This window comes from Empidonax traillii, unplaced genomic scaffold (assembly GCF_003031625.1).
Source record: "Empidonax traillii isolate 1590-97213 ecotype Southwest subspecies unplaced genomic scaffold, ASM303162v1 scaffold68:size1967880, whole genome shotgun sequence".
In the NCBI taxonomy this organism is placed as follows: domain Eukaryota; kingdom Metazoa; phylum Chordata; class Aves; order Passeriformes; family Tyrannidae; genus Empidonax; species Empidonax traillii.
This window is the reverse complement of record NW_020955261.1, coordinates 981,725-993,784: the sequence shown is the minus strand read 5'-3', so window position 1 is coordinate 993,784 and position 12,060 is coordinate 981,725. Positions and strand designations below refer to the sequence as shown.

The 12,060-nt window shown below is 36.5% G+C and overlaps 1 protein-coding gene across 1 annotated transcript in view; it reads left to right on the top strand.

Annotated features, from left to right (window-relative positions):
- STK24 (serine/threonine kinase 24) overlaps nucleotides 1-10,618 on the top strand; it is a 55,490-nt gene extending 44,872 nt beyond the window's left edge. Inside the window, exons 6-11 of the mRNA XM_027880340.1 lie at nucleotides 2,293-2,478; nucleotides 2,728-2,873; nucleotides 4,605-4,728; nucleotides 5,379-5,447; nucleotides 6,323-6,459; nucleotides 8,768-10,618. Of these exons, the coding sequence (XP_027736141.1) occupies nucleotides 2,293-2,478; nucleotides 2,728-2,873; nucleotides 4,605-4,728; nucleotides 5,379-5,447; nucleotides 6,323-6,459; nucleotides 8,768-8,804 (699 nt within the window). The 3' untranslated portion in view covers nucleotides 8,805-10,618. The remainder of the gene's footprint in view (nucleotides 1-2,292; nucleotides 2,479-2,727; nucleotides 2,874-4,604; nucleotides 4,729-5,378; nucleotides 5,448-6,322; nucleotides 6,460-8,767) is intronic.
- The last annotated feature ends 1,442 nt before the right edge of the window (nucleotides 10,619-12,060 follow it).

Below are 12,060 nucleotides of genomic sequence, written 5' to 3'. Positions count from 1 at the left end.
TCACCTAATCACAGGAGACACCTGTGATTGCTGCTTACTGTTTTGTGGTTGCTGCTTAGTGTTTTGAGATCCTTTTTTGTCTGTGAAAGGAGAGGATATGGTTCCGGAGGAATCTGGAGGAGTTATTTTTGATGTTTTAACAGGAACGGGCTTCCAAAACCCATCTTGGACTTCAAAGAATTCAGTGTGCAGCCATAGCTGGTGAAATTTTTCATTCATTTTTGTGGAGGAAGGTCACTGGCAATAGAGAATTATAAGAGGGAAAAAAGGAAGTATTTATATACATATGTGTATGTGCGAGTGGATATCTATGCACTCATACACGTGTAAATTTGATGTTTATACTTAAATACACATGCTCCACCTGTGACTGAAAGTCTGGCAGAAGAAAATTTATCCGTTTATCTGGCTTTCACACTTTCCTCTTAAGAAACTGAAATTCTGAATAAGTTGGAAATAATAATGCTCAGTAGTTAACATTTAAGACTCATCTTCCCAGGTGACATTTTTCTTTCATAACCAAGGAAAGCTTTTCTGCTAGAGGGAAGTTACTCGCAATTATACTTGAGGGGAACTTAGCTGACAATGCACTTATTAAGATAAATGAAACTCAGGGCTCATATGCTTATGTAATCCTTTGTGCTCAGTAACTGTTCTGTAACATGTGCTAACAAAATGTCATTTCATAAATTCACTGGTATGCTAATTGAGTCTAATTTTTTTTTTCATACTTACTTGCAAAATTAAGTAACTAAGCTCTTAACAGGAGAATACTGTCTGAACAAGGAAGGAGGAGATTGCTTTGAGTCAGGCCTTGTGTCTGTGATGGTGGAGTGGATGTGTACACTGCAGCTATCATTACAGCTCGTGGTCCTGTATGAGTTAGTCAAAGGTAACCATGCATATCAACAGGGCAGACACAAGTGGACTTGGGGGATACTTAGTAAGGACAGCAGTGTTAAATGAAATCTCTACTGTTTACAACATAGCAAAGTTCCAAATGGTCTATTTGGGAGTAAAACCAGACAGTTCACATCAGATCTTTCCTGTTTTCCTGAGAATAAGTCTTTGCTCTGCTTTCACTTAAAGAGAAACAGAAAAAAAGAAAAACATAAAAATTTTTAATTGTTATTCTTTCACCTTTTTGGTGGGTTTATTCATCCATTCTCTTGACTTTCGGGGTGTGATTTCAGCTGAACATAGAGAATTATAATGAATTACTTCACATTGCTTCAGGCAGATTTGCAATAGGATTTGTATTGAGGGAGACAGCATTCATTAATGTATGAAATTTCTGATGGTTATACTAGCTAATGCATGTTAAGGAAAAATCTTTTGCAAGCTATAATGTTTTCCTGTATGTAAATATTTGAGACTTGCCCCGTACTTACATAGTGTGCTTGACTATGATAGATAGAATGCTAGTTTATAAAAACTCTACCATTACTTTTTGAAAATATCTGTGTTTCAAGATCAGTTATAACTGCTGGTGCAAAAGTATTGATTTCAAAAAGTTTTAAAACTCTATTATTAGAACTGTTTTATGCTGTAGAGTGAACACAACCGAGAAGCTGTTTATTTTATGTGGTTAGCCACATAGACTGTGATAAAAAACCCAATTTACATATGAAATTATTTACAGTAAAGTTTAAAAATCTACCTTTACAAATATGTTGGTTTTGACTGGGGTGGATTTAATTTTCTTCACAGTGGCTGGTATGGGACTGTGTTTTGCATTTGTGCTGGAAACAGTATTGGTAACATAGGGATGTTTTAGCTGTTGTTGAGCAGTGCTTGCACACTTCAAGGCCTCTTCTGCTTTTCACCTCACCGGTGAGCAGGCTAGTGGTGCATAAAGAGTTGGGAGGGGACACAGCTGGGACAGCTGGTGGCAGCTGACCAAAGGGATAGCCCCTGGCATATGGCATCGTGCTGAGTAATAAAACTAGGGGGAAAGTGGGGTGGGGTCCACTGCTCAGGGACTGGATGAGCATCTGTCACTTGGTGGTGAGTGCTTATTTCCGTTCACTTGCCTTTCTTGGGCTTTATTTCTCTTTATTTTCTTTTTCATTACCGTTTATTATTATTGTTCTTTTATTTCAGTTGTTAAGCTGTTCATAACCCACAAGTATTCTCACCTTCAGCCTTCAAATTCTCTTCCTCCCTTGCTCCCATCCAGCTGGGGGACAGTGTGAGCAAGCACTTGTGTGATGCTGGGTTAAACTAGGATAGCAAACCAACAGTGTTTCTTCTCTTTCTCCATCCTAATCTTAAAAGCATTATTTCTTACAGGCAGATATCTGGTCATTAGGCATAACAGCCATAGAACTTGCAAAAGGAGAACCACCTCATTCAGAATTACATCCAATGAAGGTTTTGTTCCTCATTCCTAAGAACAATCCACCAACGCTGGAAGGAAACTTCAGTAAATCCCTCAAAGAATTTGTTGAGGCCTGCTTAAACAAGGACCCAAGCTTTGTGAGTTTCATCTATTTATCAGTGTATAATAGAGAACTTGACTGGTTTACATGGATTACATGAGTAATTCATGTAATTTCAGCTTTTCTAATGTGGTGTAACATATGTGACATGGTTTTTTTTTTAGATTATGTATTTAAAATCTCATTTTTATCAAGACTGAAGTCTGGATTTCTTTGCATTTCTATAGTGAGTTACTTAACACTCTCAAATGCATTAAAAAAACCCCTCTCTTCCTTTTTTTTAAAGAGACCTACTGCAAAAGAGCTCTTAAAACACAAATTCATTTTACGAAACTCAAAGAAAACTTCTTATCTGACTGACCTCATTGATAGGCACAAGAGATGGAAATCTGAACAAAGTCACGATGACTCCAGTTCTGATGACTCAGATACGTAAGTTTGATGAGTCTGTAAAATATCCTTTGTAAATACAGGAGCCAAGTAGTTATTTTTAGCACATACATTCCTGTGTTCTGTTATTTTCAGCTTTTCAGCTTAGCAGCCCTGGTGAACTAACAAAATCTTAATTTCAGTATTGCAAGGGATTTCGTGCAAGTAACAGTCACTGAGAACAATTCTTCTGGCCCATATTCTATACTACCTTCTGTTTTATGTAGGGTCTAGGGCCCTTCCTAGACATAAGGCGAGCAGCTGTGCAAGCAGAAGGTCTCATACTTCAAAGCCAAATAGCACTGTAGGAATGAAAATCAAGTGAAGAGGCTGCTACAGTTTATTCACAAATGCATTAAATTCCTCATAATAAAGAAAACATAACTATTCTCTGAAATTCCAGGACACATGCTAATGGCAAACATCAGGCTGTTCTTTTCTTGGGTGACATTACAGCTTTGTATTTGTTTACATTATTAGTGACTTCATGCCTTTCAGTGACCACAGTCTGAGCCACAAACAAAGGCTAATTTGGAAGGTTAGTTACTAGTCCTAAAACTGTTCTCACATCAGTTATTAACAGAACTTTGAGATTACAGTTCATGGTTCCTGTGGAGTATCAGACCAATTTTGATAGCCTGGTATAGGAGAGTAGTATAATAGACTTGTTATTGAGGGCTTATGAGATAATTTATCATTCTGTCTAAGCCTGGATTCCCCTCCTCTGCTTTCACAGCAGTCCTTGCATTAGATGTGATTAAAGGGTGAGTTGATTTGGCATACTGGAATACTAATTTTTCAAATCAATAAATATTTCTTCTGTTGGATCAAGTTACTGGAGCTAATGTATATAAGGAAGGTAGACCCACCTCTTTCAGTGACAGACAGACGTTCCATATGACTTCAAGCAGAAATCTTGGAGAATTTTCTTACCCTGGTCACATGGTTTTTGACTTGGTAGGCTGCACTAAATGCTTTTTATACAGTGGCTACTAGGTGCCCTTTCTGTTGGTGATTTTCTTGCAAATCATGCCTAATTCACAGATCAGAAAGAAATTAATGTAGGAATGATATTTATAGTAGTGAGAGGAGAAATGTGTTGCAGTGATTGATTAGCGTTAGCATAAATATTTTTGTTCTTTTAACTTAGCAGGAGTTATAGAAAAAATTCCTGTGCCATCCACAAACAGTGAGGCAAAAGTTTGATTGATGGTAATGCAGTTTATTAAAGTCACGCTGTATCTGTATTTTTAAGCCAATTTTTTTAAAATGGAAAATTTACCTTGCTAACTGGCTGGGGATGAATGGTCTTCCACAAAGGTATTCCAAGCTAGTGTCTTAGCTATTTTTCTAAGCAGAAAAAGTCAATTAATTTTCTATTTTAATTCCTACACTCCTCTCCCCCCCTTTCCCTAATGATTTGAGGTACTCTGCTAAAGCCAGTTTTCAGATAGCGATAAAACACTTTATGTTATTTGTTAATGGAACTTGGAAAATTTACAACCTCACTTCCTTACATTTAATGAAGAATCTTTGTTTAATTTTTTTTTAATTTACCCAGAAGATAAACTACATTACTTTTCATGCTTGTCTTTATACTTAGTGGCTGGCACAATAGAATCTGATCTTGGTCTTGACTGTAGTTTTTATGTTTAGCATGTATATTGAATGAGCATCAACAGTAAGGTGTAGGTAATAAAATCTATGTATTTCTTTTTTTTCCTTCCCTTGAAGTGAAGCAGATGGTCAGGCTTCAGGTGGGAGTGATTCAGAAGAGTGGATCTTTACAATAAGAGAAAAAGACCCCAAGAATCTAGAGAATGGGGCAGCCCAGCCTTTGGAGTTGCAAAGAAACAAGGTGCTCGAAGTATTGACTTTATAAAACAAGGAGATTGGTGGTGGGGTGATTTTTATTTTATGCCTTTAGAAGCATTTAAATTGCAAAACTTTCAAAACTTTTGCTAAAAATGTGAGTGCTACACTTGCCTTTCACAAAATGTTTTGAGTAAGTCTTGAAGTTTGGGTATTCTGTAAACGTGCCCTCTTTCTGTAGCTGACAAAATACGTACCTTAATATTTCTCTAGTTTGTGTAATATTACCACTGGAGGAAGACAAGGCAATATTGTATTTTTAAAATCTTCCTTCTGTATGGTAAACTAAAACCAGTTTTGGGGAAGACATTTTGGTGTTTTAGGGAAAAAGACTACAACATAGCAAAGAATAGAATGTGCCTGTGTCTGGACAAATATAAGAAAAACATTGTATCATATGGGAGGAACCAAGTAAATATCAGCATGTCTGTGAGTTAGTACGTGCTAAGTACGATTGTCGGTTTTCTTCCTCTTCTGATTTTGAGCTTGCATGTCTTTGATGTGGTGCAGCCTCAAATTTTAGTTCAGCCTTTTATATACATATATATGGAAAAAGATTTTTCATAAAGGGTAGTATGCTGGAACTATATTTTGTCTTTAATTGGAATATAATGAGGATACTTGTTTTCTTTAAAGGAAAAGGATATCCCAAAGAGGCCCCTGTCCCAATGTCTGTCTACAGTTATATCCCCTTTATTTGCAGAGGTAAGTTATTGCTTTAAAACTTAACAATTGCAAGATTTATGTCTCTGAAAAAAAAATGAAAAATATAATGAATGACACCTAAGGTTGCTACAACCAATTTTGAACTTGATGTGTTAAGTTTTAGTTCTGCCCTTTGCTTTCACATGTGTCTGCTTCTGAATCTGTGTTTTACTTCTAACAATACTTCCTATGGATGGTAGTAACATCAACCATGCTAGCCTAAAGTAGTGAACATGAAAAAGGTGTGTGTTTGGATTACAGCATTTTGTTTTTGACACTGCTTTATATAGCCATCAATTACAAATTTTAAGTTCCAAGATATGGGTGTGGACCAGATCAGCAAGAACTTCTTTTGAATTTCAGTGCTGAAGACTGTATTTTGTTTTCTTACTTTATGTTATATTTTATATTTTTTCTCAAATGCTTAAAAGTAAATCTAAAAAAGAACATATGAAGGGAAAGACAAATGTAGGAAGATGTGATTATGTCAAAAAGTTGATAAAACTTCTGCAGAGTGTGTATAAGCTATAGGTGTGCAAGTATGTATAATAAAGTAAGTATAAGAAGCACATCTTGAAGCCAAACAGCTACAGGTAAATATCTTGGGATACTTTCTCATAATTTTTGACTGTGAGCATGCTGAAAAGGATGTGTGAAGATTGAAGACTTGTGAAGATGAATGACCTCCTGAGAAGTAGTACAAAGACTAACTTCGAGTTAAAAAAAAGTCTTCAGTATGTGAGGATGTATGATGAAAGTCAGATCCTGACATTGTGAACCCTGATGGTTGCTTCCAAACAAGCTTCTGCATTGTATTGTAAATAGGAATATTTATGAATATCTTATTAATATATTTCTTCCTGGTTTTCTTCCAGTTGAAAGAGAAAAGTGAAGTGTGCGGCGGTAACACAGATTCCATAGAAGAACTGAGAAAGGCTGTTTATTTAGCTGAAGAGGCTTGTCCAGGCATTGCAGATAACATGGTGTCACACCTTGTGCAGAGGCTTCAGAGGTAATGAAACTACTTCATTATGGGTTTGATTCCACAAATATTTGACTTGTGTGAGACTGGAAGAATTAATTCTGTTTCTAATAGAGAAGAAAACCACTTGTGCTTGCTGTTTGTTCAAGAAGTATCAGTACTTCTAATTTCTAGCTTCAGGTGATATAGCACATATGTACATTCATCCTGTTGGTGGGCATATTGTGTGTCAAATGAGACTGGACAGCCTTTTCCCTTTGCAGTTCACATAAGGGATGCACAGGCTTTCTTAGTGTTTGGCTGTATGTTGCAGAGAGTGCTCTAGTTCCTTTTACCCACTTGAATAAATTGACTGTCCAGTTGGTCTCTGTTTCTTTCAGTCACGGAGTCAGTGGTTCCTTGTTCATTCATTAAAGGCAGTATGTAATGGCCTTCTGGTGGCGTCTCCAAAACCAACATTTTGTCTTATTTCAAAAGGCCAAATTTCCTTTCATATGAGATTTTCTAATTGCCTCAGTTAGGAATATATTCTTACCAAACACTCAATTTTCTATTCTCTTAAATACTACACAAGAAAATATGACAGGTATAAATTTCGGAATTGCTCCCTGAAGAGGCTTTAAATGCAACCTGGAATCCAGGAGCCCATAACTGTTGTGAATCTTACACCATCCAGGTTGGATTGCTTGGTACTTGAAAAAACTCATGGCAGTGATTAATCGTGTACTACTACGTTGAGAAAGATCATCCTGAGCAGGTGTCTCTTTTACACTGTCTGTAACCATACCTTGATACCACCTCTGAAGTTAAAGCAGAGTGTTGCCAGGCTGATATTTTATCATTCAGTAAAAACAATGCCAAGAAATCTGCAAAGCAATCGTGCTTGTTTCTTGAAGCCCAGTCAGCATTCTCTAGTGCTGAAAAGTTACTCCTAATGGCAGATGTCCTGTCCTGTCTCAGTTGATCCTGGCAGACTTAAAAGAGTTGAGCTTCCATCTCAGTTTGTTTCCATCAGGGGTTCCAAAATTGAATTCAGTCTTTCATCAGCTCAATATTTCAGTGTCATATTTCTATCAATCCCAGATTGATAGAAATCAGGACATTCCTGGAACGGAGAACCTCAAAGAGTTGATGCTGCAATTGAAGCTGAAAATGACCATGTGGAGGTAGTGCCCAGACATGGGCACTTTTGGGGATGCTGATGGTGATCTTACTGACAGCAACAGTCATCATTTTTGTCCTAAGAGAAAGATATCAGAACCCTTTATATACCTATTTAGAATATTGTTTTCCTTCTCTTCTGCTTCCTTGGACTGTTACTGTTTTTCTTGGTTATAATGTCTTTGAACAGTGGAGGCAGACATTTTGTTCTTTTTGAAGGAGATAAGGAATTAATCACACAGATTATTTGTTGATGGGTCACATCTGGGTGAACTGTCTCTTCAGGGAGGATAGTCAGCTAGTATTGGGATCATGGCTAGCACTCCTTCCAGCAAGGGAGTGAAAGAAATGAGTGGCATGATACCTGACTAAAAATGAATTTGAACCATTCCATAGCTTAGTAGGTTTTCCTTGTGGATAAAGCTATTTTTGGAGCTAGTCAAATTCTGAAAAGATAGTTCCTTCTTGTTTGAATGCTACTGGAAATACACTGTGTTACATTATTAAGTTGTTCATTTTTCCATTTATAACAGCCTCTCAATTTGCTGGCTAATTCCTGAAAATATGTTTTCAACAACATTTCTTAATAACATTTTCATTCCCCTTATGATTGGTTAGAGGTGGATTTTGCAAGTTTGTCTGAATGAATTAATTGGGACCCTCAGGCTGCCCAGTAACTTGAGTGAATCCAGTTACCTACTCCCTCCAATTTTGATCTTGGATGCTTGATAAAGTTTACTGAAAACTTAATGTGATTAAAATGTGTACTTCTTTCCTTGAATGACTTAAGAATCTGCTCAGGTCAAGAAATTCAGGTTTCCTGTCTCAGTAATATTTTGGAAAGATTATGGTGTAAACTTGTGAAGTAGGAAAGTTGGAATCACTGAATGTTGCCCCACTGTACAGAGTTCTTACATCATTACATACTGCTCAGTAACACACTTAAACACAGGTTGCTGCTGTTTGTTAGGAAAGCAGTGATACTCTAACAGGGTGTATTTCACGTGTTGTTCACCTCTATGGCTCTTTCTTTAAAGAGTGGTAGCAGAGGTGAGTGTTATTGTGCAAGGAAAAAGTTGGAACTTCAGCAGCCTAAAATGGAATAACTTCTCGTTGCTGCTTGTTGTAGAATGCCTTTCTGAAAGTCGCAACAATAACTATTTATTTTCCTTTTCAGATATTCACTAGCTGGAGGAAGTTCTTCATCCTACTGACATACTCTTCCTGACTTTTCTAAGACAACAGAGATCCCACAGTGTCTGCGTTGAAGGCACGCACTCTAATGTTGTTCTGCCTTTCAGTCTCTGGAAAGTCCTTTGGTGGAAGAACATTCCTAACTGTGCAAGAGTGGAAACTAAGTATTTTTGGTGGAGGCAGTCTTTTTCAGCTCCTTAAAGCTATAATTTTTTAAAATGATAATGCACATATTCCAGGGAGGTGTCCTTTTGTAAAATCTGAAATGTATATCTAGGTTTGTGATAGAGAAATTGAAGATATTGAGAAACCTCAGGTATCTTGCTTTAAGAATTCCATTGGGAGATGGAGCATGGTTGTTGGAATTGTGTACAGATATGTATATAATGTCTTTTTTAACAGAAAGCCTTTCAACGTGCATAAGGAATCACTGTGTACAAAATGGTAAAGTGCTTTTGTAGATAATGTTAGTGGGGTAAATATTTGACAGGCTATAACTGAGTATTGCCTTGCCTTTATTACATGTAAAATTTGAATTATGTGATGAGTGAATCTTGGTTTGATTTTTGTATGTGAAGTATTTGCCATTGAAAGAGTTAATCCTGTTCTATGGAATCTTCTATTCGTACCTCAGTACAGACATAATTTTATTCTGTTTCTCCAGTATTTCATTCTTTTTATCTATATTCTGAGCTTGGCTTTCTAATAATGGTTGTTTTAAATTTCATACACCTGGCTTCTTGAAGCTTTAAATTTAAATTGTTTTCCTGAAGAATGAGCTCTTTCATATTTTCAGTTTTAAATTGTGCCAATGCAAATTCTGAACCCTATTGATTGTTCAGTTTTAGTAGCAGATATTTGTGAAGCTTGTGAAATTCAGATACAATCTTTTTTTCACCTGAACATGTTTGAATGCTCGCACAAATAAATCTTTATTCCCTTCATCTGTTCTGAAATATCTCATTAAGGTGTTGACTCTGAGGCAGTGGCAAGTATTTCTTTATCATGCCTATTTTTATCGTTAAAATTAATGTTTTGCAGCATAGAAGAAAAATTATCCATAGATGCAATATTCGGTCTCGCTGCCTTGATCTGTGCACCTCTTTACCAAAAGTGACAGATGTTGGACACAAAGGCTGCAAAACTAAGCCCAAGTGCTATGTGCTAGTCCTTGTGCTAGCTTGCTTATCCAGAGAAAAGTTACTTCTTGAAAATTCTGAATTTTTAAATTTCCACTGTTCCTGTGAAGGCTTTTAGATAGCTGACATCAGGCTATTTTATAGATCTTGGAGATAATAGTGTTAGTTAATTAGTTACATGCACAGTTGACTTAGGTAGCTGCTATTTTTATTTTTTTTTCCCCCCACAGTATTACTCTGGGGTTTACCTTGGCTTGTTTCACCAAGATTATATTCAGGTGCTTCTTATTCCAGTAGCTAAGAGAGCATTTTTGCCTTCTTTTTTATGAAGAAATTGATGATTTCATGCTTTACATGACTGTGAGGACAGTGAGGTAACTTACCTCTTTAATGATTTTTCTTTTTCCTTCCCTTTTTTTTTTTTTTCTTAATATAGATATAGATAGAAGCTTTGGAGCAGAAAGGATTAACATTTATAAATATTGGCATATCTGTCTGGCTTGATACAAAAAGGCTCAGGTCCGCTAAACATTCTGGAAGCTGGTGAGGTCTCTTTGCAGGACTTCGTATCTCCATGGTAGCCCTTAGTCTATGCATATTAATAGCCTTAATTTATTAATTTAAGAATTTAACAGTAAGAGGACACTGTCTTGCAAACAGAGCTAGGAAGCTCCTGCCCAGGTTGAAAGAAATGGGTGAATGCGTGTTCATCTTGTGACCATGCTCTTAGACACAGCGTGTTTGCCAGCTAATGAGGTAATGGCTTTTCTTTATGACTAAGGGAATTTAAGGTAAATTGAACAGTGCATAAATTTGAGCAATGTTTTATAACTCCTCTTTGATTAACATCTTTAACTGTGTTGCGCTGTGTGCTCTTAAGTGTTAAGGATAGGCTTACCCTTGAGGAAACAAATTTAGCACTGCTATTGTGAAATGTGCATCTGAATATGGCACAGTGGGAAATTCACCTGTTGATGTCTAATATTAGAACATTCAGCCCTTCAGTATATCTGTGTGCTGTCACAGCACATGAAAATCAACAGGTGTGTTTGCACTGGAAATACAAATTGATCAACATAAGCTATTCCCTAGTCATCTGGTAATGTAAGGGCTGGAAATTAAATTAAGCAAGCTGACTTGGAGATGGACAGAACTCTTAAGACGTAGCAAGGAAGTTAAATTTATAGTTCTGGCTTGATTGTTAAGGGTTAAGAATTTCTCAATCATCAAATTCTAAGGTGCACTTTTTGAACACTCATTTGAAAAGTTATACATAGATCTTTTGAGTTGCATTTTAGTTGTGTTCTAGGAGTGAATGTTGAGGAAATACTTCTCTGAGTAGATGGTGACAGAATTTGCTTGATGAATATGTTGGAGCTTAAGATGAGTAAGACCTGCAGTGAGGGCAGCTGGCCAAAAGGCTTGGCCATTTAGAAGAAGATAAGACCTCATTTATGGTAGAGATGTGTATTTTTATATGTAATATATAGATTATTTAAATATAGACTGTCTTAAACTGAGATTTACTGAAAAAACAAGTGTGCTGTATCTTGAATGTAGAAGTACAATCAATTGCTATTTAAAAGAGTATTGATGCTTTAAAAATCAGGTCTATATTAGTAACAGAAAAGGAGCTTCATTTGAAAGAAGCACCGCCTCAGTTTCTCAGAGAAAAAGAAGTGTATTGATATTTTTGAGAGGTTGTTTCATCCTAAAAACATGTCTGTGTTATGATGTTGCACTGATGATTTTTCTGTGCAGGTAGTATTTCACGCAGTCTTGACTATACTAAAAGACAAGCTATCTCTATTTATGCAAACATTTAAATTAGTAGAACTGCTTATTTGTCAGGGATTTAATGATTAGGCAGTAAATAAACTCACTGTTTAAAAACAATAAAATCAGTTATTTGAACTGAAGGCTTGCTTTTTTTTGTAAGTATCAGATGTTTAATCTATTTTTTTAACTTAATTTTCCTTGCAGTTGCACTTTGTAGTTGATGGCCAGTTTACTGAAGGATGACAGTATGATCACTAGTGCACAGAATGCTTTTGGTGTAAAAATGAAGCAGCTCTTTCTCCAAGTGCCACGGTTCCTCTGCAGCTCCAAACATGCTGTGGGTGCCTGTGTGGCTACA